This window comes from Salvelinus sp. IW2-2015, linkage group LG1, assembly GCF_002910315.2.
Source record: "Salvelinus sp. IW2-2015 linkage group LG1, ASM291031v2, whole genome shotgun sequence".
NCBI classification, from domain to species: Eukaryota; Metazoa; Chordata; class Actinopteri; order Salmoniformes; family Salmonidae; genus Salvelinus; species Salvelinus sp. IW2-2015.
Genome location: NC_036838.1, coordinates 22,142,982 through 22,169,926, shown reverse-complemented (window position 1 = coordinate 22,169,926; position 26,945 = coordinate 22,142,982). Strand labels below are relative to the sequence as shown.

The following is a 26,945-nucleotide window of genomic DNA, read 5'->3' as shown; positions in this document are numbered from 1 at the left end:
AGGCTACCCAAAACGTTTGACCCAAGTTAAACAATTTAAAGGCAATACACTCAATTAGTAATTGGTCGCATGTAAACTTCTGACCCACAGGGAATGTGATGAAAGAAATGAAAGCTGAAATAAATCACTCTACTATTATTTTTCACATTCTTAAAATAAAGTGGTGATCCTAACTGACCTAAAACAGGAAAGTTTTACTCAGATTAAATGTCAGGAATTGTGCAAAACTGAGTTTAAATGTATTTGGCTAAGGTGTATGTAAACTTCCGACTTCAACTGTATTTATTTTCGTCTCTGTTTCAGCACCAACTGGTAGATTTAAAAACACTAATCTTGTCGTGGCAATTTTAGGGTTAGGAAAGTATGAATCATTACAATAAAAACAGTTTGGAGAGCCTTTATGCACAAAATACGGTATATTGATGAATTCAAAATTACAGTGGTTTGATTAATCCTGAAAGTCGTCATATTGACGTTCCGTCCATTAAATATTGGAAGGTGAAAGGGAAGTGTACAATAGGAGTTGAAAAATAATCCTGTAAATCTACCCTAAATCTCACTAATCATGTATGACAACTATCCAGTYGTTGTGAGCCAGGCTCCAGGTTTAACCTGCTTTGTGTTGTCTGAGTTCCACAATGATTCAAATAGGCTACATTTCCTAAGGTATTGCACAACGTTAGCCTAGTATGATCCACTAATGCTAGTGATCCTCAGAAACAATTTAAGGATTTTAAATGTTTCTATTTTTTTAATTGAACCTTTATTTAACTAGGCAAGCCAGTTAAGAACAAGTTCTTATTTACGGCGTGCAATTGACACTATGGGACTCCCAATTATGGGACTCCCAATCACGGCCAGCTGTGATAGAGCCTGGATTCGAACCAGGGACTGTAGTGACGCCTCTTGYACTGAGATGCAGTGCCTTAGACCGCTGCGCCACTCGGGAACCCAAATGTGACAGAGGAAAGAAAGGTAAACGGAATGGACTGGTACATTTATCTTTGAATGTGGGTTCATAACAAACAGTGTTTGCAGTCATTCACAAATGTTGCTGTGACATTTGGTGTGCTCTGGGAGAGGATACAATGTTAGTCCTTATTAATGATCTCTGTAATTGTAAGTATATGCGTTGCATTGTAGTACATTGAAGATCCATTCTTCTTACTTGGCACACATTCATAGGGGTTCCAGTAGGCCTACTTATCTCTGACATTGAACAAACATAACTGAATATTTTATTATTGTGCATTTTGTGAAGGAAAGGTAAGGCTATGTTCATACTGTTATTGAATGTAAATGAAGTGCATTTCTCTTTGAATCGGTTACCTCTGTTCCCATGCCCTGCCCTTTTTATATTGTTGGTAATGTTGGTAATTATCAGAAGACCTCACCTCTAAAATGTTTGTGTAGCAGCTCCGAACTTAAACCGATCATATTTTGACGTAAGTCGGCAGACTCTGGGCTGGAGCATGGAAAGTGATTATATTTGGGGATCCTTATGTATAATTGTGATTGGTGCTTTTAATCAATATTGTACTGCCTTGTTTTGGTTGTATGTTTGTGGAGCTGTGTGTCTAGTGCATGTTTCAGGTATCCCTGTCCTATCCATGTGTGGGACGCACGCAGCCCTATAACCAAATACAACTAAACAATACTAAGATAAAACAGGTTCTTGTACATACGGCGTGGGGCATGGGAAATAAAAACAAAGATAAGATGCAACAATTTATTTCTGCTTCTCGTTGTTCAAATGCACAATCAGGGTTTCAAGAGCTCAAATGTTGTGCTTCTACACATTCAGAGTTATACAATATACATTTATTTCAATCAAGACTGTTGCAACACTTACTGGAAGGTGTGCTCAGGGAGGACAATGGTTCTAGATGGACTAAGAGCATTGCCATAAAACTACTTTCACGATTTGATTATACTTTAATAAAAAATCACCATGCCAACCAACAAAGCAAGAGGATCTGTGAATGAATGCAAACACAGTTTATAAAGGCAAAGCCTCGTTCTTGATTGCCAACGAGCTGCACCTGACYGGCGAGACAGAAGAAAGCTACTCTTAGTGTTCACCGGTCACACCTGCATGAAAGAGTATGTTGACGCTTCTAGTGTTGACGCAACCGCTTTGGCCGAACTGTCCACATACTTTACAAAATCAGTCATATTTCTGACTTTCCCTTAAACCTTTTGGCAAAAGAACGACATGGGGTAGCAAGGCACAGGACAAACAACATGCTACATTTGAAAGTTCACTTTCATACTGTATAGCCTAATGTCTGATATCCCTAAAGGATTGTGTGATCAGTGAAGTCTATGGAGACATGATTCTCCCTGGTCTTTGAAGTCATGTTATACATTACCCATGGCGACCTTTGAATAGACTGCCTCCTGCCTTTGTACACAGGAATATCCCACAGTCATGTTTCCTGGGAAAGGTTAGGATGGTTGAGAGTTAAAACTTGGAAGGATGTGCTTTTTGAGGAAGTTCTACTCTTGACAGAATGGGGCTAAGAACCTTATGTTAACTTGAAGTCTAAAGGAATATCAATTTTTTTCAGATCATCAAATACTGTAGCATTTGCGCTCCATTTTTCATTCTGCCCATGCCTCAAAAGTACCAAGTTCAGTCGTGTCCTGGACATAGTCCAGGTTTCTGCCAAAAGACAAACAAATATTTATTGATTAGTACCCCTAGTGGCCAGCCATCTCATTTTACATCCCTGGCTACTGTAATCGTCTGTGTCCATATTGTTATTCTTCACTGATTTAGGAGTAAGCCTTAGCGCAGCGTGCAGCCCTCTTTGTATAGTGGCGGTCATTGATGCAACATGATCCTTTCCTCTGAAAAGAGCCTTTAAAACACCTTGGAGTCGATGTCTGTGCCCACGCAGAAATCAAATTAGCATAATACAAAAATCCCCATTTTAAAAATCGGTCAGTTTAAGCTAGAGATTGCATTAGCCGATTTTGCACTTCTGCAGAGAAAGGTGACAGAGCTACAGCGGTGAGACGCATCAGACCATGAAGCAATCCCGAAAATGCATTTTCTCACTAAATCATCTGTAGCATCCGAACGGTTTGGCCTACAAACGGAGAACACCATCATGTTCGTAAGAGTTATCGTTCCATAGAGGGGTCATACGAACGTGATGGTGTTCTCTGTTTTGCTCTATGACCCCCACAAGCGTCTTGGGAGTCGTCTGAAGTCGGTACAGACAATCTGCCAACTTCTGTCTGTAGGGTCGAACAGTTTGGGCTACGCACTAATAATACCCCTCTGTGGAAAGGTAAGACTCTCACAAACATGTACAGTGTCAGTTGTTTTATTCTAGGACGCCCACAGGCCACATAAGACTCATCTGAAGGTCCCTGGCTACCAGTTGAAAGACCCCTTGACTTTTTCCACATTTTGTTACATTATAGCCTTATTCTAAAATGGATCAAATATTTTTTTCCCGCCATCAATCTACACACAATACCCCGTAATGAAAAGGCAAACTGTTTCTTAGTAATGTTTGCAAATGTATTAAAAATAAAAAACAGATACATTATTTACATAAGTATTCAGACCCTTTGCTGTGAGACTTATTCTAAAATGGATCAAATATTTTTTTACGTCATCAATCTACACACAATACCCCGTAATGAAAAGGCAAACTGTTTCTTAGTAATGTTTGCAAATGTATTAAAAATAAAAAACAGAAACATAATTTCCATACATTTTCAGACCCTTTGCGTTGAGACTCGAAATTGAGCTCAGGTGCATCCTGTTTCCATTGATCATCCCTAAGATGTTTCTGCAACTTGATTCGAGTCCACCTGTGGTAAATTCAATTGATATGAAATGTTTTAATAAGTCACACACCTGTCTACATAAGGTTTCACAGTTGACAGTGCATGTCACAGCAAAAACCAAGCTATGAGGTTGAATTAATTGTCCGTAGAGCTCCGAGACAGGATTGTGTTCGAGGCACAGATCTGGGGAAGGGTACCAAAACATTTCTGCCGCATCGAAGGTCCCCAAGAACACAGTGGCCTCCATATCAATGTTTTTTTCCTGATCTTACTTCTATCTCTCCAATATAGGACAGACACTGCAGAACAAACTTCCTGTAGATTTTTTTGGGGGGGACTATCTTAAACTTGTCAAATGCCATTTAGTCAGGAGCTAATAAAATACCATTTACTGTGCCCTTAACCTCTGTGTTTGTGTAGCTGTTCAGAAGAGGACATTGTGAATGGAGAAAAGGTTTTAAATGTATGCAACATGATAATACTAATGATCCTAATGGAAAATGCCCCATAGATATTCATTTAGAGTCCTCCAATCCTCTAAATGTAATTATTGGCGGAGAGTGATGTCATTACATCCCCCCCCCCCCCCMCCCCATGATATACTGTAGGCCTACCATAGGCGAAATGAGTCTCAGTAGTGTTGAGGAATATGCTGTTAAAAATGGTGTAGGTCTTATTTATTTAAAGAGCATATAAAAGTTAGAAGCAAAAGCCTACAATTATTTTAGCACCGTTTCAGCTGCTCTGAGGCAAGCATGGACTGGTCTTGATAAATCAATGAGATTTTTATTTTCACTTAATCTCCGTTTGGGTATTGGTTAGACAATAATTCGAAAATTAGGGTGCAGAAATGTTATGCCCTTAGTGTAACCTTCATTTAACTAGGCAAGTCAGTTAAGAACAAATTCTTATTTACAAGGACAGCCTACTCCTTCCTCGTGCCCTGCGGGGATTCTTTAGYTAAATAGCCCAGTACTGTACTGCACGCTGTACAGCGCCATATTTTCCTTTCCATCCTAATGGAAACCCAGAGGGTTTTTTGTTTTTATTGGAATAGAAAAAACATAATTTGAATCAAATTGATTAAGCAAGTATTAGTCAAATGTTTGGACACACCTACTCATTCCAGGATATGTCTTTATTTTTACTATTTTCTACATTGTAGAATAATAGTGATGACATCACAAGTATGAAATAACACCGGTCTCCCACGTGCCACGCATTTTGTAGTACAGACATGGACTGCTCTCCCTTATGTAAGGAATTAGGCACTTTCCCATGTTTACTACAGTATGTATTGTAGCCTGCACAGTAGCCTAATAAACAAATAAACACATTTTGTTAATAAAATATTGATAAAAAATACTCCTTCAAAATGCAGATGTTGATTTAGTTATGGATCTATAACGAATTACTATGGGAATAAATATCACTGATTTTACAGAAATATTGGAACAAAGTTGTCTGATGAAAGCAAACAATTTAGAATCCTCCAATCCTGTAGCCTACTCCTGACCGTCACGTTGTACAGCACCATATTTTCCATTCCATACTAACGGAAACCCTGAGGGTTTCGTTTTTCTCTGAATAGAAACACCATAATATGAATCACATTTCTTAAAAACAATCCCATATACTATGTTTTACAAAAAGGTTTTAAATTCTCTGGTAATGCCAATACGGAATGCTATCATGCTTGTCAAAGATGCTATCAATGCTATCAATGCTTGTCAAAGATGCCCTATGGTGTCAAACTAGCAATAGCTTGCAGTAACAGGAAAAATGTCTGACAATTAAATGACGTGCCACAGAATGCTGCGGCAGCACGCAAGGTGTGCCGCAGTATGACACAACTTTTAAAGGAGGAACCACTGTAGGTTGGCAGGTACAGACCACCGCCATCACTAAATCCTGCCTGTAGATTTATACTATCACAATCCCTAGCCCAGCGTGATGCTAGTCAGACACAGGGTGTTCTGTTCCCTCATTCCCTTTTGTTTTCCTATCCCCTCGCCATATTTATAGTCTTCAACGTAGCCTCTTTACTATATACTTTCTGTGTAGAGATTTACTGGAGTTTGAAAACTATCAGCATGAAGCTGCCTGGCCTAAGGCTGACATCATGCTGCAATGAGAATGCAACACCTGTCTGTACATTGTGATAGGTTGTCATCGCCATAAATGGCTTCGCCATAAATTGTCCTAAGGCATTAGGATTGGAGCTATGCCATTGTTATAATGAACTTATTATGAAAGCGTTATATTTTTCGCCCTCAAGTTGTTGCGCTCAAATTTTTCTTTCCTTTTGTCAAGTGCTCTGTGATAATGGCAATGTGAGAAGCATTTGCACAAAATAAAGCTGCATTGAATTGTATTTCATCTCCATCTCCTCTCTACCGCCCCTTCTCTTGGTCCCTCTTTGTCAGCCTCTAAACATTTACACATTTTAATAGATCTTTCTGAGATCACGGCATGGGGTTCTGTACTGATAATACCCTGGTGAGATCTCTCCACTAACAGCCTAATGTTGTTTCACAGAGTCTGTCTGGTCTCGATAAGGCCCCTTTGTTGTGTGTATCACTCTGCATGCTGTGAGAGGTCTCAGGTTCCAGTACTGTCTTACATAGCAACACACAAAATAGTCCCTCCACGGGAACAATGTCACTGTTTATAATCTCCCTACAGAAAAATAAAGCCGCGCAATCCGGTACACAAATGCAAATTTGGCATGTAATTAAATCACAGGTAGGCCTGTTCGGTTAAACAAATTTAAACAGTCAGTGTTTTCCAAACTTGTTTGCTGTCACCTGCAATAGTCAAATTATCCGCCATGTTGGAGTCAACAGAAACCAGAAATTACATGATACATATTCCCTTACCTTTGATGATCTTCATCAGAATGCACTCCCAGGAATCCCAGGTCCACAATAAATGCTTGATTTGTTCGATAATGTCCGTTATTTATGTCCAATTAGCTACTTTGGTTAGCGCGTTTGGTAAACAATTCCAAAGTCACGAAGCGCGTTCACTAAAACGTGACGAAATGTCCAAAAGTTCCGTAACAGTCAGTAGAAACATGTCAAACGATGTATTGAATCAATCTTTAGAATGTTGTTAAAATAAATCTTGAATAACGTTCCAACCGGAGAATTACATTGACTTCAGATGAGCGATGGAACGGAGCTGCCTCATGTGAACGCGCGTGGTCAAAGAATGTTCACCTCATGGCAGTGGTGACTAATTCTCCTCTCATTCGGCTCCCCTTCACAGTAGTCATCAGACAAAGTTCTACAGACTGTTGACATCTAGTGGAAGCCGTAGGAAGTGAATACTCATTTATATCTCGCTGTGATTTCAATGGGATCTTGGTTGAAACTCGACCAGCCTCAGAATTTCCACTTCCTGTTTGGATTTCTTCTCAGGTTTTTGCCTGCCATATGAGTTCTGTTATACTCACAGACATCATTCAAACAGTTTTAGAAACTTGAGTGTTTTCTATTCAATACTAATAATAATATGCATATATTAGTAACTGGGACTGAGGAGCAGGCCGTTTACTCTGGGCACCTTTCATCCAAGCTACTCAATACTGCCCCTGCAGCCATAAGAAGTTAACAAACAACTCAAACCACAACTTGGTCTTGGTTCAATATAATAAGCACTTTGGGAGTCATTGTGTGTGTGTGTGTGTGTCTCAGCCTTCAGAGCCTTCCTAGGCAAGAAGGACGTGTCCAAGGAGTTGGAGGAGGTACACGCTGAGAGTCGGGCCCAGAACACCCTGCACATGGCGTCCGTCACCGAGCTTCTGCTTAACCCCGCCTTGCGCTGGCAGGTCATCACCGTCATAGTCACCATGGCCTGCTACCAGCTGTGTGGCCTGAATGCCGTAAGTGGCAGCTTTCTCTCATCTCTGACAATTGAGTGTACTGTTCTCTGAGAAAAAAAATTCCCCAGTGCATTTGAAGGTATTATTATTGGGGGTTATTTGTGTCATCAGAAATGCACTTCATCCAACCTCCATTTAGCGTGGGTTTGACCGGGGGGGGGGGGGGCTCATCGCGCTTTTGTGACTCCTAGTGGCGGGTTGGGCGCCTGCAGGCTGACCTCGGTGGTCAGTTGAACGGTGTTTCCTCCGACACATTGGTGCGGCTGGCTTCCGGGATAAGCGGGCGGGTGTTAAGAAGCGCGGTTTGGTGGGTCATGTTTCGGAGGACGCATGACTCAACCTTTGCTTCCTGAGCCCGTTGGGGAGTTGCAGCGATGAGACAAGATCGAAATTGGGGAGAAAAAGGGGGTAAACATTTTATATATATATATATTTACATTTTAATCTAACAATGGAATTACTAATATGTGGCTTGGCTCTCCAGCAGCAGTAGTTGAGATGGAAGTGTTATTAAGTTGGTGACAGTCGGGGGGAAGAAAAACTCCTACTGATAGATAATAATCCCCTTTCACAGACAAACGTCTAGATGTTATTTGAACTTGCTGAATTATTCATGCAAAGTTTATACAAGACGCTTCCTGGGATTTATGGGAGTATGCAATCTATTGCATCAATGCTTGATGTGCTTATTCATTTTCCAGTCCTCGAAAAACGTATCCCCCCCCCACCAAAAAAAAACCTGTTTTCAGGAATTTAAATGAACATTTTCTTTTTAGATATATTGCCATATAGTCACAGAACTTCACAAGCAATTTTTCCCAAGAAACTTCATTACGAATGCATTACTGGTGACTTTGCTGTGTGATAGGAACAAGATACAAGGAATGAGATGCTGATGACAGTGTATGAGCATGAGGGCTCGATTAGTATCAATCCAAGGACACAGTTGAACAAGAACAAATGGAACATATGGCTTAATTAAATCACTAATCAACCTTTGCACCGTAATTGCCATTAAATTGGCATTTCTTTCCGGCCCGTAAGACAGACAGGAGATTGGGCTTGCAATTTAAAGGACAGGGATGTATCCATAGAGAACATTTTTAAGTGTTCTATTTAATTCAGTAGCTGTATCCTCACTGGCGTAGTTACTGTACAAGGCTCTTACTAGCTCCTCATTCACTGGACCTTTAAAATATGAATATGCCAGTGCCACCAATCGCTTTTGTAGTAATGTGTTTATCTTCAAAATGAGCCGGTAGTAATGTTCTTTGACTTACAAAAATAAACCGGCATAGCGACACTTCCAAAAAAGTGATTTGGGTTTACATTCTTGGGGGTGTTGCTATCCCTTTCGATTTTGTAGGACAAATAACTCAATATTGTAAAGGCATTTATTTCTAACCTGCAATTGGGCAAGGTCCATGTGAAAGTCTCAATAAATTATGCAGATTTTAAACGCAATGGCGTAAATCAGTGTTGATGTCACGACTTCCGCCGAAGTCGGTCCCTCTCCTTGTTCGGGCGGTGTTCGGCGGTCGACGTCACCGACCTTCTAGCCATCGCTGATCCATTTTTCATTTTCCATTGGTTTTGTCTTAGTCTTCCTTCACACCTTGTTCCAATCCCATCAATTACATGTTGTGTATTTAACACTCTGCTTCCCCTCATGTCCTTGTCGGTGATTGTATGTTATGTGCAAGTTATGTTCTGGTGTGCGACGGGATTTGTACCCACTTATATATTTTTTGTATATTTTGGTTTTCTGAGTTTTGTGAGCACTTATTAAACGACTCCGTTTATACCAAGTTCGTTCTCCTGTGCCTGACTTCTCTGCTACCAGCACGCACCCATTACAGTTGAATTCCCCTGCTCCTGACCTTGGTGGGTGAATTGATATTTATGCAGTCTGAAACTGATAAAAAAGGCATTCATCTCTATACTGTATACATCCATTTCAATGGTTAAATGCTATTTGAAATCAGGGTCATTTTCAATGGGTTCAGTTGGTGTGGGGTATCATTTATTCACATTTATTTATTGATATGGGTGGTGTACAAGAGATATGAGCACATGCAGGCCAAAGCTTTGATGTGGCCTAAAATGTCCACACTTTTGATGCGGTGGTATTGGTTGATCATTGTTATCTCTTGACAGATCTGGTACTACACCAATGGGATCTTGAGGGACTCGGGCTTTGCAGAGAATGTGATCCCATACATCGTCCTCAGCACAGGCGGTATAGAAACACTGGCTGCCGTTGTCTCAGTGAGTAAAACCTCTCAGGCAATCTTAAAAACAACTAAAAGCTAACTTTTAAACACACACACCACCATGTTCAGCAAAATGCTCCAAGTTGTCTTGACATTAGTCAGCTTCATTGCAGGTGAGTAAATAGGCAACACAGGAACCTGTGAATAACCAGTCCTTTCAGTGTCCAGGCATTGACCTCAGAGTCATATTGTGCAACTCTCTGAAGTCACCGGACAGCAACCCATAATTTCTGAGTTACTTGTTCACTTCACAACATTTTGTGTGAAACCGGATTAATTTCGTCTAAAAACATGCATTTTCCTCTTTCTGGGAACTCAGAATAGGCTGTAGATATACCATACAAGCTTTCGCAGACTTCAAAACAATCTCAACCAAATGTTTTCAGTTTAGGGAAGCATGGTGAAGACAATTTAGATTTGTGAATCCCACACTTGTGAAAATAGATTATTAATCTATTTTCCTGGTGAACTATCCATGCAAAGATATTGCCCAGAAACTAAAAATGAGGTGTGAAAGAGCAGTCGTGTCATACTGTATTATCGTTCTTATAAAAAAACAAATGCGCTCTTTCCTCATTTTCAGACAACTTTAAACAGCTTTGAATAATTCACAGATCATATTTCATAGATTAAGATAACTGACTACAATTCCACAGTATTTGTGTTCATTGAACCATAGTTTATTTTATTCCATTTGTCATTTAGCAGATGGGATTTTCGCAAATTTTATCCTTGCCCAATTTGACCTCTTCCCTGCATGAACCACATAGCCAGTGATAGGAATTCATTTCCCAGGGCTTTTTCAATTATATTTCCTCTGTTTTTGTTCCCTATCTGAATAGATAAGCAAACCATTAAATACTTCCCTTTCTCTCCTATCTGGGGCGGATCTATTGCAAATGAATTACTTAAAAATCATACAATGTGATTTTCTGGATTTTTGTTTTAGATTCCGTCTCTCACAGTTGAAGTGTACCTATGATAAAAATTACAGACCTCTACATGCTTTGTAAGTAGGAAAACCTGCAAAATCGGCAGTGTATCAAATAGTTGTTCTCTCCCACTGTTATATACACACACACACACACATACACATACCCACATATATATATACCCAACAAAATATACAGTTGAAGTCGGGAGTTTAGATACACTTAGCTTGGCGTCATTAAAACTCGTTTTCAAACACTCCACAAATGTCTTGTTAACAAACTATAGTTTTGGCAAGTCGGTTAGGATATCTACTTTGTGCATGACACAAGTCATTTTTCCAACAATTGTTTGACAAGATTATTTCACTTAATTCACTGTATCACAATTCCAGTGGGTCAGAACTGAACATACACTAAGTTGACTGTGCCTTTTAAACAGCTTGGAAAATTCCAGAAAATTATGTCATGGGCTTTAGAAGCTTCTGGTAGGCTAATTGACATAATTTGAGTCAATTGGAGGTGTACCTGTGGATGTATTTCAAGGCCTACCTTCAAACTCCGGGCCTCTATGCTTGACATCATGGGAAAATCAAAGACATCAGCCAAGACCTCAGAAAATAAATTGTAGATCTCCACAAGTCTGTTCTTCCTTGGGAGCAATTTCCAACGCGCCTGAAGGTACCACGTTCATCTGTACAAACAATAGTACACAAGTACAAACACCATGGGACCACGCAGCCGTCATATCGCCCAGGAAGGAGACGCGTTCTGTCTCCTAGAGATGAATGTACTTTGGTGTGAAAAGTGCAAATCAATCCCAGAACAAACAGAAAGGACCTTGTGAAGATGCTGGAGGAAACCGGTACAAAGTATCTATACAAGTAAAACAAGTCCTATATCGACATAACCTGAAAGGCTGCTCAGCAAGGAAGAAGCCCACTCCTCCAAAACCGCCATAAAAAAAGCCAGACTACGGTTTGCAACTGCCACATGGGGCCAAAGATCGTACTTTTTGGAGAAATGTCCTCTGGTTTTATGACACAAAAATAGTAATGTTTGGCCATAATGACCATCGTTATGTTTGGAGGAAAAAGGGGCAGGCTTGCAAGCCGAAGAACACCATCCCAACCATTGTGGGGGTGCTTTGCTGCAGGAGGGACTTGTGCACTTCACAAAATAGATGCACCATGAGGTAAAAAATTGTGGATATATTGAAGCAACATCTCAAGACATCGTCAGGAAGTTAAAGCTGGGTCACAAAATGGGTCTTCCAAATGGACAATGACCCCAAGCATACTTCCAAGGTTGTGGCAAAATGGCCTAAGGACAAAAAGTCAAGGTATTGGAGTGGCCATCACAAAGCCCTGACCTCAATCATATAGAACATTTGTGGGCAGAACTGAAAAAGCGTGTGTTTAGCAAAGAAGGCCTACAAACCCGACTCAGTTACACCAGCTCTGTCAGGAGGAATGGGCCAAAATGCACCCAACTTATTGTGGGAAGCTTGTGGAAGGCTACCCGAAACGTTCAACCCAAGTTACACAATTTAAAGGCAATGCTACCAAAYACTAATTGAGTGTATGTAAACTTCTGACCAACTGGGAATGTGATGAAAKAAATAAAATCTGAAATACTTCATTCTCTCTGCTATTATTCTGACRTTTCACATTCTTAAAATAAAGTGGTGATCCTAGCTGACCTAAGACAGGGAATTTTTACTCAAATTAAATGTCAGGAATTGTGAAAAACTGAGGTGTATACGGTGTATGTAAACTTTCGACTTCAACTGTATATACACCAATATACCCCCAAAATATATGGGGGATTGGAAATAATGCCGACAATTACATTGATGGAAGCTACAATCTTTTCGCAATATTAAAGCTGATCTAACCCCTAGGGAAAAAATAAGTAAATATATATATATGTATATGTTTTTCAACAGAATCGGCAGAATGATCTCACCCCTGATCACATGCAACCACAGCTCACTTTCACAGCAAAAAAACTACTTAACTTTCCAAGCCAGACCTTCATGTCATAAATGCTAACCACTACACACATCCTACATTGTTGTCACCATATTAGCTAACATATTAGTCAACATAGCTACTAGAACTCACGTTAGTAAACCCGCTACAATCTTGCAGTAGCGTGTACGGTCAGAAAGCAGTTTAGCAGTTAAAGGGCGGGCCCCAGTAAATTAATGAAACCAAAAGCTTACCTTGAGCTTACCTTGACTTTGTTCCGGTGTTGGATAGCCATAGCCAGCTAGCTAACATAAGCATCCCTCTCTGTTTGAGTAAGCTAAACTAGCTAACTGCATTCGCTAGCTAAGTGAAAGTGAAGAAAATACAACGAAATATAGCTATCTCTCTTGCTTGCTTCTCCTTCATTTTTGAAGAAATTCATTTGTTCAAAACTGTTCACCTATTGTCTTTCTCTCTGAGTCAATTACTCACCACAGTTGATGCACTGCAGGGCTAGCTAGCTGTAGCTTAAGCTTTCAGTACTAGATTAATTCTCTGATCTTTTGGATGGACAACATATCAGTTTATTCTGCAAGAACTCTGACAGGTTGGAGGACATCCACTGGAAGCTGTCATATTTACTGTGTAAGTTTATGGAAGGGTGTGAGATCCATGAGCCTCCTAGGTTTTGTATTGAAGTCAATATACCCAGAGGAGGACAGAAACTAGCTGTCCTCCGCCTACACCATGGTGCTACCCTACAGAGTGCTGAGGCTGCTGCAGACCTTCATTGCAAAACAGTGTGTTCTAATCAGTTATTTGATTATGTGAATACATTTAGTATAGTTTTATCTAAAAAGGATTATATCTTTCACAATTTTTATTTTTCAGGAAATTCACTGAGGAGGATGGTCCTCCCCTTCCTCCTCTGAGGAGCCTACACAGGTTTAGGTGTAGCATACGGCTGCATTTTGGATAAACTTGACACTTGTATGTCATAGTGGAGAACAATATTTATCTTGTGTTATTAATCTATACTGAACAAAAATATAAATGCAATATGCAACAATTTCAATTATTTTTCTCTGTTACTGTTCATCCAAGGAAATCGGTCAGTTGAAATAAATAAAGTAGGCCCTAATCTATGGAATTCATATRACTGCGGAGGGGCACAGCCATGGGTGGGCCTGGGAGGGCATAAGCCCACYCACTTGGGAGCCARGCCCATCCACYRGGGAGCCTGGCCCAGCCAATCAGAATGAGTTTTTCCCSACAAAAGGGCTTTATTAYAKACAGAAATACTCCTCAGTTTTATCAGCTGTCCGGGTGGCTGGTCTCAGACGATCCCACAGGTAAAGAATCCGGATGTGGAGGTCCTGGGCAGGCTTGGTCACACGTGGTCTGCGGTCGTGAGGCCAGTTGTACGTACKGCCAAATTCTCTAAAACGACACTGGAGGCGGCTTATGGTAGATAMATTAACATTMAATTATCTGGCAACAGTTCTGGTGGACATTACTGCAATTGCACGATCCCTCTAAACTTGAGACATCTGTGGCGTTGTGTGACAAAACTGCTCATTTTAGAGTGGCATTTTATTGTTCCCAGCACAAGGTGCACCTGTGTAGGGATCATGCTGTTTAATCAGCTTCTTGATATGGCACACCTATCAGGTGGATGGATTAGCTTGGTAAAGGAGAAATACTCACTAACAGGGATGTAAACAAATTTGTGCCCAACATTTTTGAGAAATACGCTTTTTGTGCGAATGGAACATTTCTGGGATCTTTTATTTCAGCTCATGACATATGGGACCAACACTTTCCATGTTGCGTTTATATTTTTGTTCAGTATATATAAAACAACGGTTGTTGATGTGCGTGGATGCATTTCAGATACAAGTAATAGAACCCAGCTCTACTGTAGCAGTAGGACATTTCTTCTTTAAAATGTTTTTTAACCTTTATTTAACTAGGCAAGTCAGTGAAGAACAAATTCTTATTTAGCAATGACGGCCTACCCCGGCCAAACCCTCCCTGAACCCGGACGATGCTGGGCGATTTGTACACCGTCCTATGGGACTCCTGATCACAGCTGGTTGTGATACAGCCCGGGATCAAACCAGGGTCTGTAGTGACGCCTCTAGCACTGAGATGCAGTGCCTTAAACCGCTCGGGTTTGGGAGCTTAAACCGCTAGGGAGCAGCTTTAGTGTTTGAGCGAACGAGAGAGAGAGGGAGAGAGAGAACGATTTTGCTAGCAGGCCCTGGTCTGAAATGTCTTGACTGCCCCTGCATGGAGAGAAAGAGAACTATGGGATTTCATTGAATCTGTCTAAATCATGAGGCTCATTTGAAWTTCCAGATGCGTAGGAACATTTTCTGTGACAAGAAAGTGATCAAATCATGTATGTGTTAAGTTTTTCTCTCCATACTATTCCTTGACACAGTCGATCACAGCATCATGTTCTGCCTTTGCTGTTTTAGCTTTTCTCCTACCCTCTGTCCATCCAGTTGATTTGGTGGACGAAATAAGCAGTCCTGTGGAATGTTTAGTGTTAGGTTATGATTGAATCCTTTTCTCATCACATTGTCATTCAACAGTTTATTGACTTGCAGAGCTCATGAAAATGCCATGCATGCATGCTGTGTAGCTTTGAAACACAGGGATGTGTGCCTCTATTAGAAGCTAGCTGAAAGACAATGAGATCTCTTACGATCCTCTTTCACATCACYTAACTCTGGTTTGGGAATTCATTTTTTCAAAATTGTACCTTGATCACGATGTCTGAGATGAGTAATAATTATTTCCAATTTAAGTATGACATTTTTCATAGTTTGGTATCCTGTTGAAMTAATGTTCTTTTAAATAAATATTTACCCTCTACCTCCAAATCCGRGTCCCCACTTATTTGGAGTAAATGCCAACTGACATTTACTCCTGAGGTGCTGACCTGTTGCACCCTCGACAACTACTGTGATTATTATTATTTGACCATGCTGGTCATTTATGAACATTTGAACATCTTGGCCATGTTTTGTTATAATCTCCACCTGGCACAGCCAGAAGAGGACTGGCCACCCCTCATTGCCTTTCTAGGGAGTTTTCCTAGCCACCGTGCTTCTACACCTGCATTGCTTGCTGTTTGGGGTTTTAGGCTGGGTTTCTGTACAGCACTTTGAGATATCAGCTGATGTAAGAAGGGCTATATAAATACATTTGATTTGATTTGACATCTTGTAAGTGACCGACTGTGAACTCAACGTGTTCAGTATGCTTGGCATTTTCTCTGGTATACCTTGTTGTCGAATATGAGGTCTAGGCACAGTAGAGGCAGGCGTGCTTTTTGCTGCTGGCAGGGCTGATGTTTCCTTCCTTGGGCATGTTCCTGTTGCGTAGTCTTTTCTCAGCATCCTTTCAGTTTAAAATTACCGAATTAATTTGATTAATAATAATGGCTCTGCATGAAGTGCTATAAGAGGCATGTTATTCCCATGCCTATTGTCATGGTGGATAAATACAACCAGACGTGTGTTGATACAATATAAGAGTATTGAATGTACCTACTGTTTGTTTTCTATAGTGCCTTGGTTGGTTTATATTCTCTGTAAGGTTACGCCACTCTAAGGCAATCTCCTGCATCGGCTCCCCTGTGGGAGTGAACGGTTCTGTAGTCCTTGAAACACAGTGGCAAGTGTGAGTGCTGCTGGGATAACTATCACCTCAGAATACTTTTGTATGCGTCACTGTAGTCTCCTTCTTGGGTTTTTATGTGTGAAGCCAGAAGCGGAGTGTAAAACTGTGTAATACTGCAAATCATGCGGGGGTCTTTGATGCGTGATTCGTTGTAATGGGTTGTCTCTCGATCAAATAATTGGAATGAGTGCGACACTTGAACCGGAAAGAGTGTTTTTGAGTAGAGTTCCATGTACCATCRAACTCGCCACATGTCCCCAGAACAGTAGTGTGACAAGGGCAAACTGTGAGTGTACAACATGAAGGGCCCTATTCAATTTTGAAATCTATATAGAGACGAAAACAGCTGCTAGCTGTTAGTAACACAGGAAAATATGAAACGGGATCAGGGCTTACTTACTTATTATCTTGACTTTTCTAAAGAAGAAGTAATTGACTTGCAAATAACCACTAAAAACTACCAATGAGTCTTAGCACATGGCCTTTATCCAGATTGCAGATTAATAGTTAATTTTGTGGCAAAGTGGTGGCTGTTTTTCTCTAAATGGTTTCTTAAGTGCATTGCCCTGCACTTGTACTCAAAGAGCACCTTGTATTCTCACAGCTCTGGGAGCTATATTCTGCTACTCTAAACTTGAGTGCCCCACTTGGTGTTTATAAGCCTATGGGGTAAAATCCCACTACTGCCCCAAATGTACGGCAGAGGATAAGAAAGATTATCCAGGGACATTGTGACTTGAGTATTAGACTCAAGGTTTATTATCAGAGTGCTATCCTCGGAAGCCCAGGCTTCTCAAGTTCTGTTCAAAAGCCAAGCGGCAGACAAGTTCATAAAAATAACCTGAGAGTGTGGCACCCGCAGTAACTCCAAACTCAAGATTGAAACATTTTCATCAACCTTTGATTATCCTCCAAGACAGAGTAACAGATCAAAATTAACTTCCCGCCACGATAAAGGTCTCACTAGCAAATAACATTCATCAAAGGTTGATAGATAAAACACATGTTGCACGCAGCCATTTGGAACACTCATATAAACGCACATTTCTAACAATGATTTGATTCATGAAGAGCAATATCCTCCTGAAATCTATTTTATGATCATAGATATGCATCCTAAACGGAAAGTACTATATATAACACACACTGTGCTTTTCAACATGTATTGGACCATTCTTATTTCCATCTTATTCCTTCCAGTACTGCCTCGAGAAATCACACCATCCACGCAAGAGAGCTTCCATCTCTCATCATGACGCCATTGGCGATATAACACTGGGAAGCACATACACCTATGTGGGAATTACAGTGCATAATAGGCTAACTGTAACCCCTGGGAGTTAGCTCTGTGTCTCTGTGTCCACAGAGGGTGGATCATCTCTGCAGCCCAAATACTGAAGTTACGTCAGGGAGAAGAGCGCGTTCGCTTCGTGACGGTTTCTGGTAATTAGTTTGGGGGAAGAGAGTATTCCTAGGCCGGCACACACACACACACACACACAACACAGTGTGTGGGAACTGGGAACGGCATCTCACTTCTCTCCTTTCTGCTCGAGGGAAATTACGATAGGATCTGTAATTATGGAAGAGAAGAGCAGGGAGGGTAGGATGACACGAGGTGTTATGCTGAAAAAGAGACCAAATCTTATTGGTCGCATACACATATTTAGCAGATGTTACTGCGGTTGTAGCAAAATGCTTGTGTTCCTAGCTCCAGCAGTGATATCGAACAATACACACAAATCTAAAACGTTAAAGAATGGAATTTAGAAATACAAGGATGAGCAATGTCGGAGTCCGGAGTATGTCCTAGTAAAAATTCCCTGTCTTAGGTCAGTAAGGATCACCACTTTATTTTAAGAATGTGAAATGTCAGAAAAATAGTAGAGAGAATGATTTATTTCAGCTTTAATTTCTTTCATCACATTCCCAGTGGGTCAGAAGTTTACATACACTCAATTAGTATTTGGTAGCATTGCCTTTAAATTGTTTAACTTGGGTCAATCGTTTTGGGTAGCCTTCCACAAGCTTCCTACAATAAGTTGGGTGAATTCTGGCCTATTCCTCCTGACAGAGCTGGTGTAACTGAGTCGGGTTTGTAGGCCTTCTTGCACGCACACGCTTTTTCAGTTCTGCCCACAAATGTTCTATAGAATTGAGGTCAGGGCTTTGTGATGGCCACTCCAATACCTTGACTTGTTGTCCTTAAGCCATTTTGCCACAACTTTGGAAGTATGCTTGGGTCATTGTCCATTTGGAGACCCATTTTGCGATCAAACCTTAACTTCCTGACTGATGTCTGAATGTTGCTATCAATATATCAACATAATTTTCCTCTCTCATGGTGCCATCCTATTTTGTGATAATAACACCAGTCCCTCCTCAGCAAAGCACCCCCAAAACATGATGGCTGCACCCTGTGCTTCACGGTTGAGATGGTGTTCACTTCGGCTTGCAAGCCTCCCGATTTTCTCCAAACATAACGATGGTCATTTTTTGTTTCCAATCAAGACCAAGAGGAACATTTCTCCAAAAGTACAATCTTTGTCCATGTGCAGTTTGCAAACCGTAGTTGGCTTTTTATGGCGGTTTTGGAGCAAGTGGCTTCTTCCTTGCTGAGCGCCCTTTCAGGTTCTGTTGATATAGGACTCCGTTTTACTGTGATATGATACTTTTGTAACCTGTTTCCTCAGCATCTCACATGGTCCTTGCTGTTGTCTGGGATGATTTGCCTTTTTGCACCAAAGTACGTTCATCTCTAGGAGACAGAAGTGTCTCCTTCTGAGCGGTATTGAACAGCTGCGTGGTCCATGGTGGTTATACTTGCGTACTATTGTTTGTACAGATGAACGTGGTAACCTTCAGGCATTTGGAAATTGCCTCCAAGGATAAGAACAGACTGTGGAGGTCTACAAATTTTTTTGAGGTCTTGGCTGATTTCTTTAGATTTTCCCATGATGTCAAGCAAAGAGGCACTGAGTTTAAAGGTAGGCCTTGAAATACATCCACAGGTACACCTCCGATTGACTCAAATGATGTCAATTAGCCTACCAGAAGCTTCTAAAGCCATGACATAATTTTCTGGAATTTTCCAAGCTGTTTAAAGGCACAGTCAACTTAGTGTATGTAAACTTCTGACCCACTGGAATTGTGATACAGTGAAATATTCTGTCTGTAAACACTTGTTGGAAAAATTACTTGTGTCATGCAAAAAGTAGATGTCCAAACCGACTTGCCAAAACTATAGTTTGTTAACAAGACATTTGTGGAGTGGTTGAAAAACAAGTTTTAGTGACACCAACCTAAGTTTATGTAAATTTTCCGACTTCAACTCTATATATATGTGTGTGTGTGAATGTGTATATGTATTTATATATATGTGCCTTGTTAAAAGTTAATTTGTGGATTTCCTTATTGCGTTTGAGCCAATCAGTTGTGTTGTGACAAGGTAGGGGTGGTATACAGAAGATAGCCCTATTTGGTACAAGACCAAGTCCATATTATGCCAAGAACAGCTAAAATAAGCAAAGAGAAACAACAGTCCATCATTACTTTAAGACAGGTCAGTCAATCYGGAACAAGTGCATTCGCAAAAACCAAGTGCTATGATGAAACTGGCTCTCATGAGGACCGCCACAGGAAAGSAAGACCAAGGGGTTACCTCTGCTGCAGGGAATAACACATATTTAGTAGATGTTACTGTTCCAGACCTATATCCATCCTGGCCTGCCTTTCTAAAGTCTTCGAAAGTCAAGTGAACAAACAGATCACCSATCATTTCGAATCCCACCGTACCTTCTCCGCTATGCAATCTGGTTTCTGAGCTGGTCACGGGTGCACCTCAGCCACACTCAAKGTCTTAAACGATATCATAACCGCCATCGATAAAAGACAGTACTGTGCAGCCGTCTTCATCGACCTGGCCAAGGCTTTCGCCTCTGTCAATCACCATATTCTTATCGGCAGACTCAACAGCCTTGGTTTCTCTAATGACTGCCTCGCCTGGTTCACTACTTACTTCTCAGATAGAGGTGTCAAATCGGAGGGCCTGTTGTCCGGACCTCTGGCAGTCTCTCTGGGGGTGCCACAGGGTTCAATTCTCGGGCTGACTCTTCTCTGTTTATATCAATGATGTCGCTCTTGCTGCGGGTGATTCTTTGAGACAACACCATTCTGTATACATCTGGCCCTTCTTTGGACACTGTGTTAACAAACCTCCAAACGAGCTTCAATGCCATACAACACTCCTTCCGTGTCCTCCAACTGCTCTTAAATGCTAGTAAAACTAAATGCATGCTCTTCAACCGATCGCTGCCCGCACCCGCCTGCCCGACTAGCATCACTACTCTGGACGGTTCTGACTTAGAATATGTGGACAACTATAAGTACCTAGGTGTCTGGTTAGACTGTAAACTCTCCTTCCAGACTCATATTAATGATCTCCAATCCAAAATTAAATCTAGAATTGGCTTCCTATTTCGCAACAAAACCTCCTTCACTCATGCTGCTGAACATACCCTCGTAAAACTGACTATCCTACCGATCCTTGACTTCAGCGATGTCATTTACAAAATAGCCTCCCACACTCTACTCAGACTACATCCAATTTGCTATCACAGTGCCATCCGTTTTGTCACCAAAGCCCCATATACTACCCACCACTGCKWCCTGTATGCTCTCRTTGGCTGGTCCTCGCTACATATTCGTCGCCAAACTCACTGACTCCAGGTCATTTATAAGTCTTTGCTAGGTAAAGCTCTGCCTTATCTCAGCTCACTGGTCACCATAGCAACACCCACCCRTAGCACGCGCTCCAGCAGGTATTCCACTCATTACCTTTAAGCATCAGCTGTCAGAGCAGCTTACTGATGATCGCTGTACACAGCCCATCTGTAAATAACCCATCCAACCAACTACCTACCTCATCCCATATCTGTTTTWGTTTTTCTGCTCTTTTGCACCCCAGAATCTCWACTTGCACATCCTCATCTGCATATCTATCACTCCAGTGTTAATTGCTAAATTGTAATTAATTTGCCACTATGGCCTATTTATTGCCTTACTTCCTTACTTMATTTGCACACACTGTATACAGATTTKTCTATTATGTTATTGACTGTATGTTTGTTTATTCCATGTGTAACTCTGTGTTGTTGTTTTTGTCGCACTGCTTTGCTTTATCTTAGCCAGGTCGCAGTTGTAAATGAGAACTTGTTCTCAACTGGCCTACCTGGTTAAATAAAGGTTATTTTTWTATTTAAACAAATTWAAAAAATAAGTTCAATAGAGGTACCAGCCTYAAAAATCGGCAATTAACTTCACCTCAGATTACAGCCCAAATAAATGCTTGGCACTGTAAATGTATGGATTATCCCATTGCTAATCCCCMAAATTGCCAAAAACTCCAGCCACCCTAGCCATAGACTGTTCACTCTGCTACCGTCCAGCAAACGGTACAGAAGCATCGGCTCTCAGACCAACAGGTATGAGACAGCTTCTACCCCAAGCCATAAGACTGCTAAATTGTTAATTAAAAGGTTACCCGGACTATCTGTACTGACCCTATCTTGCACTGATTGTATGCACACTCGCATGTGTATGTACAGTATTCACACTATGTACACACTCACTTACACACACTTTTACACTCATCAATTGCCGCTTCTGCTCTGTTCTTTACATTTCTTTATTATATATTCTGAAGCCTAGTCACTTTACCCTGCCTTCATGTACATATCTACCTCAAATACCTCGTATCTCTGCACATTGAKCTGGTACTGGTACTCCCTTTATAGAGCTCCATTCTKGTKTATTTTATTCCTCTTGTGTTACTMTTTATTATTTGTATAATTTTTTTAACTGCATCGCTGGCGAAGGACTCGTAAGCAAGTCWGTACCCGTTGTATTCGCTGCATGTGGCAAATACAATWYGATTTGATTTACAACGCTATGTTGTTTTTGCAGTAATGTTGATCATAAAATATGGCAACATTGACAATTATAGTTTAGCAAACAGTCTGCGACTACCAGAATTTTATGTTAAAGCTAGAATCCTTAACTAAAACAATAACAAAGCGGTCATCCCGCCTGTGTTTTGGTTAAACGCTGATGGATGGGCCTGGAGAAATGTAACAACTCAAGTTCATAGACAGAACTATGCATGCAAGGAAAGACCATATCAAAATTATGGTTTTAACCTTGTTTTGATGCTATATAGTGTTTATTTACATCTACATTGTTCAYGAAAAYTTKAGTTAAACAAGCTTATATTTTGGGTTCTGATGGGTTACAACAGTTGGACTAAACAATGGGTATTTTTAATTAATGTATTAGTCCAAAAATKKATGTAGYGAATAAGAATTCTAGTTTATTCTATAAAGTCCAATCCCTTTATTGACTCATCAATGTGGCAACTTTTAAGGACTGTTTCTAGACTGTGGTCACTTATTGGTCACTAGCAATACGGMTAGATTCTGGTGGAAACCAGTCTACTAAAGTGCTGACTGAGAAACATTTGAGTGCACACTATTCCAAGTTAAACAAGTGAAAAAAGTTTGTGCCTTCAGTATTCATACCCCTTGACTTATTCCACATTTTGTTGTGTTACAGCCTGAATTCAAAATGGATTAAATAGATTTTTTTCTCACCAATCTACACACAATGCCCCATGTTTTTTGAATCTTTTGCAAATTTATTGACAATGAAATACAGAAATATAGCATTTGCATAAGTATTCACACCCTTGAGTCAATACTTTGTAAAAGCATCTTAGGCAGCAATTACAGCTGTGATTACAGCCCTAAAAATTGCCAAAGACTCCAGCCACCCTAGTCATAGACTGTTCTCTTTACTACCGCATGGCAAGCGGTACCAGAGCGCCAAGTCTAGGTCCAAAAGGCTTCTTAACAGCTTCTGCACCCAAGTATTAGACTCCTGAACAGCTAATCAAATGGCTACCCGGACTATTTGCAGTGTCCTTCCTCAGTCAACAGTGCTTGACTGAGGGACCTTACAGGTAATTATATGTGTGGGGTACAGAGATGAGGTAGTCATTTTTTATCATGTTAAACACTATTATTGAGTGAATTCATGCAACTTATTGTGACTTGTTAAGCACATTTTTACTCCTGAATATATTTAGGCTTGCCATAACAAAATGGTAGAATACTTAATGGACATTTCAAGACAGTTCATATTTTCCTTAATTATTATTATATAATWATAAAAAAACATAATTCCACTTCAACATTATCGGCTTTTGTGTCTAGGCCAGTGACCAACAAATCTGAATTGAATACATTTTAAATTCAGGCTATAACACAACAAAATGTGGATAAGTTCAAGGGGTGTGAATAGTTTCTGAAGGCACTGTAGATAAAGTTTGTGCGTCGTGCAATACGTCCACTGCAACATAGCTTTGAGGAGAAGAAAATGATTCAAGACTGAACTTGTTTTGCGCATGCAAACATAAGACAGGAAACCCTTTCATCTTGGTCTGTCAACCACTGCGAGGCTTTGTGAAGCGTCAGCCGCACTCTTTTTAATCTAAGATCAAAGCATTGTTCCTTTTTATAATTTTTCTTTCGAATTTAAACTTTAATTCTACACATACATTAATACTGCCAAAAATGTTTATCTCTGTGCTCTCCACAGTAGAGTGGRATAAGCTTGAGTGAGAGGATAGAGGAACCAACTCATTATTTACTGGACTGGACTGGACTTAGCGTTGAAGTGATGATATTTGTCTGCACACGCTCCATGCCCACTTCTGCATCATTGCTTGCATGTACTGGGCTTGAGAAAACCGCTGCTGACTTTTTTGTTTCTAATTGGACTTGCAGGGTGTATGTTTGTGTGTCTCCGGATATATTTATATCCTGATGCCGCTGTCCTAACCCAGCAGATCTGCAAAGGCCAGAAGGCAACGACAGTGAGTCATCAACCACTGTTGAGTAAGGCTGGAATACAGTCTTAACCTTATAAGTCTTGTATATGTTCTGGGATAGGATTGTTTATCAAATCAGATTTTATTTGTCACATGTGCCGAATACAACAGGTGCAGTAGACCTTACAGTGAAATGCTGACTTACAAGCTCTTTCCCAACGATGTGGAGTTCAATAAGAACATAAAAACACACGAGGTACGAGGTAGTTGAGGTAGGTATGTACATGTAGGCRGGGGTAAAGTTACTCACTTCAACAAAGAAATGTCAAGTTCCATTCTCCTAGAGTAAAGGATGATAAATTGGTACGTATTCAAATTTCCATTTCTATTAGCACACTACAGGGCATGATTAACAACCCCAGTTACAGCAGAAAATATTGTAAATATTGAACTTTCAGCCTAWTTAAAGCTTACATATGTTTGTTTTCATGAATAACCTAATTTCAAACACACACGCACACACTATTGTCATGCAGTGTGCCATCGCCCTTTTGCTGTTTGCCTTCGTTGCTGGGGAAACACCTTATGGGTGGCGTGTCAGAGTGATGATGTCATGTAGAGTGTGTGCTGGCACATCAAATCAGGTTTAACGTCGYTCTGCGTGCCCTCCGGGGCCGGAAAAGGAAAACAAACTCAAACATCCACGAGTCATTCCCTGGATATGTGTTAATAATAAGTGACCTTCTATGAGTGCATGGGCAGTTTGAACGGAGAGTGGTTTATTTTTAAAACCATTCTGCTAGGGCTAGGAGGTTATGCCAGTTGACACAGAGAAGACAGTTCAGTGTCTGCAAGTCCATGAAGCAGTTATGCATGTTAATGTACTTTACATCTCCTCCATAGGTTTTGATATTGGGAAATGTCGCTACGGCAACGTGGTAAAGAGATGTAATTATTAGAGGCCAGTAATTCTGTGTCCTCATGTGCCTCTACACTCTTTTATAAAAAAGGTTTATTCGGCCGTCCCTATAGGAGAACCCTTTTTKGTTCCAGGTAAAATTATTTTTGGTTCCAGGTAAAACCATTTTGGGTTCCATGTAGAACCCTCTATGGAAAGCGTTCTACATGGAACCCAACAGGGTTCTACTTGGAACCAACAAGGGTTCTTCGAAGGGTTCTCCTATGGGGACAGCCAAAAAACCTTTTTCTATGAGTGTAGTGTGGATGAATATTGCCCTGAAGTGTATAAAACCAACTTGAGACAGTGGGCCCTTTTCTACACAAGCACACACGTCCCCTTGAATGTCCAAGCGCCACGGTGCTGAGTTCTGTAACATAACCAATAGTGGCACACACACACACACACTCCTACCAATATGGCCTTGATAATGGCTAGTGGTCTATGTGCGGAGGCCTGRGTGCAGTGATGTGACCATCAGTGAGAAAAGTTCCAGGCCTTTAGGGACCAGGAGTGTGAAGTAAWGTTTCTCAAGCCCTAGCACCAGATGGACTGGGATCACTAAGCCATTGCTGGTGCATGACCAAAACCCTGCTTTTCTACGAACCACACACACACTCAGATTCCCATTTCAGGGCGTATGCACGCTCACACACAGAACTGACCACATTCGTCTACAAATACACATCCTCTCACGCGTGTTTGCACACAGACACAGAACACACCTCACTACTCCACACACAACACGTACACACCCCCAAGCATTTATACACAATCTGCTTTTCAACAAACACACGTGCTCACACATGAATGTCCACTTTCTCAATGCCATACTGTGTTTAACTGTGTTCGATCTTGCCTAGCCATCTTTGTCTAGAGGAACACAATGGAAATACAGTTGAAGTCAGAAGTTTACATACACCTTAGCCAAATACATTTAAACTCGTTTTTCACAATTCCTGACATTTAATCCTAGTTACAATTCCTTGTCTAGGTCAGTTAGGATCACCACTTTATTTTAAGAATGTGAAATGTCAGAATAATAGTAGAGAATGATTTCTGCTTTTATTTCTTTACATCTCATTCCAGATGGATCAGAGTTTACATTACACTCAATTAGTATTTGGTAGCATTGCCTTTAATTGTTTAACTTGGGTCAAACGTTTTGAGTAGCCTTCCACAAGCTTCCCACAATAAGTTGGGTGAATCTTGGCCCATTCCTCCTGACAGAGCTGGTGTAACTGAGTCAGGTTTGTAGGCCTCCTTGCTCGCACACACTTTTTCAGTTCTGCCCACAATGTTCTATAGGATTGATGGCCACTCCAATACCTTGACTTGTTGTCCTTAGGCCATTTTGCCACAACCTTGGAAGTATGCTTGGGGTCATTGTCATTTGGAAGACCCATTTGTGATCCAGCTTTACTTCCTGACTATGTCTTGAGATGTTGCTTCAATATATCCACATAATTTTTTTCCTCTGGTGCCATCTATTTTGTGAAGTGCACCAGTCCCTCCTGCAGCAAAAGCACCCCACAACATGA

General features: G+C 40.7%; 1 protein-coding gene across 1 annotated transcript in view; it reads left to right on the top strand.

Moving 5' to 3' along the window:
* Positions 1 to 26,945, top strand: part of slc2a9l2 (solute carrier family 2 member 9, like 2) — a 265,165-nt gene that overhangs the window by 87,830 nt on the left and 150,390 nt on the right. Inside the window, exons 7-8 of the mRNA XM_023985678.2 lie at positions 7,506 to 7,693; positions 9,851 to 9,961. Coding sequence (XP_023841446.1) covers positions 7,506 to 7,693; positions 9,851 to 9,961 — 299 coding nt within the window. The remainder of the gene's footprint in view (positions 1 to 7,505; positions 7,694 to 9,850; positions 9,962 to 26,945) is intronic.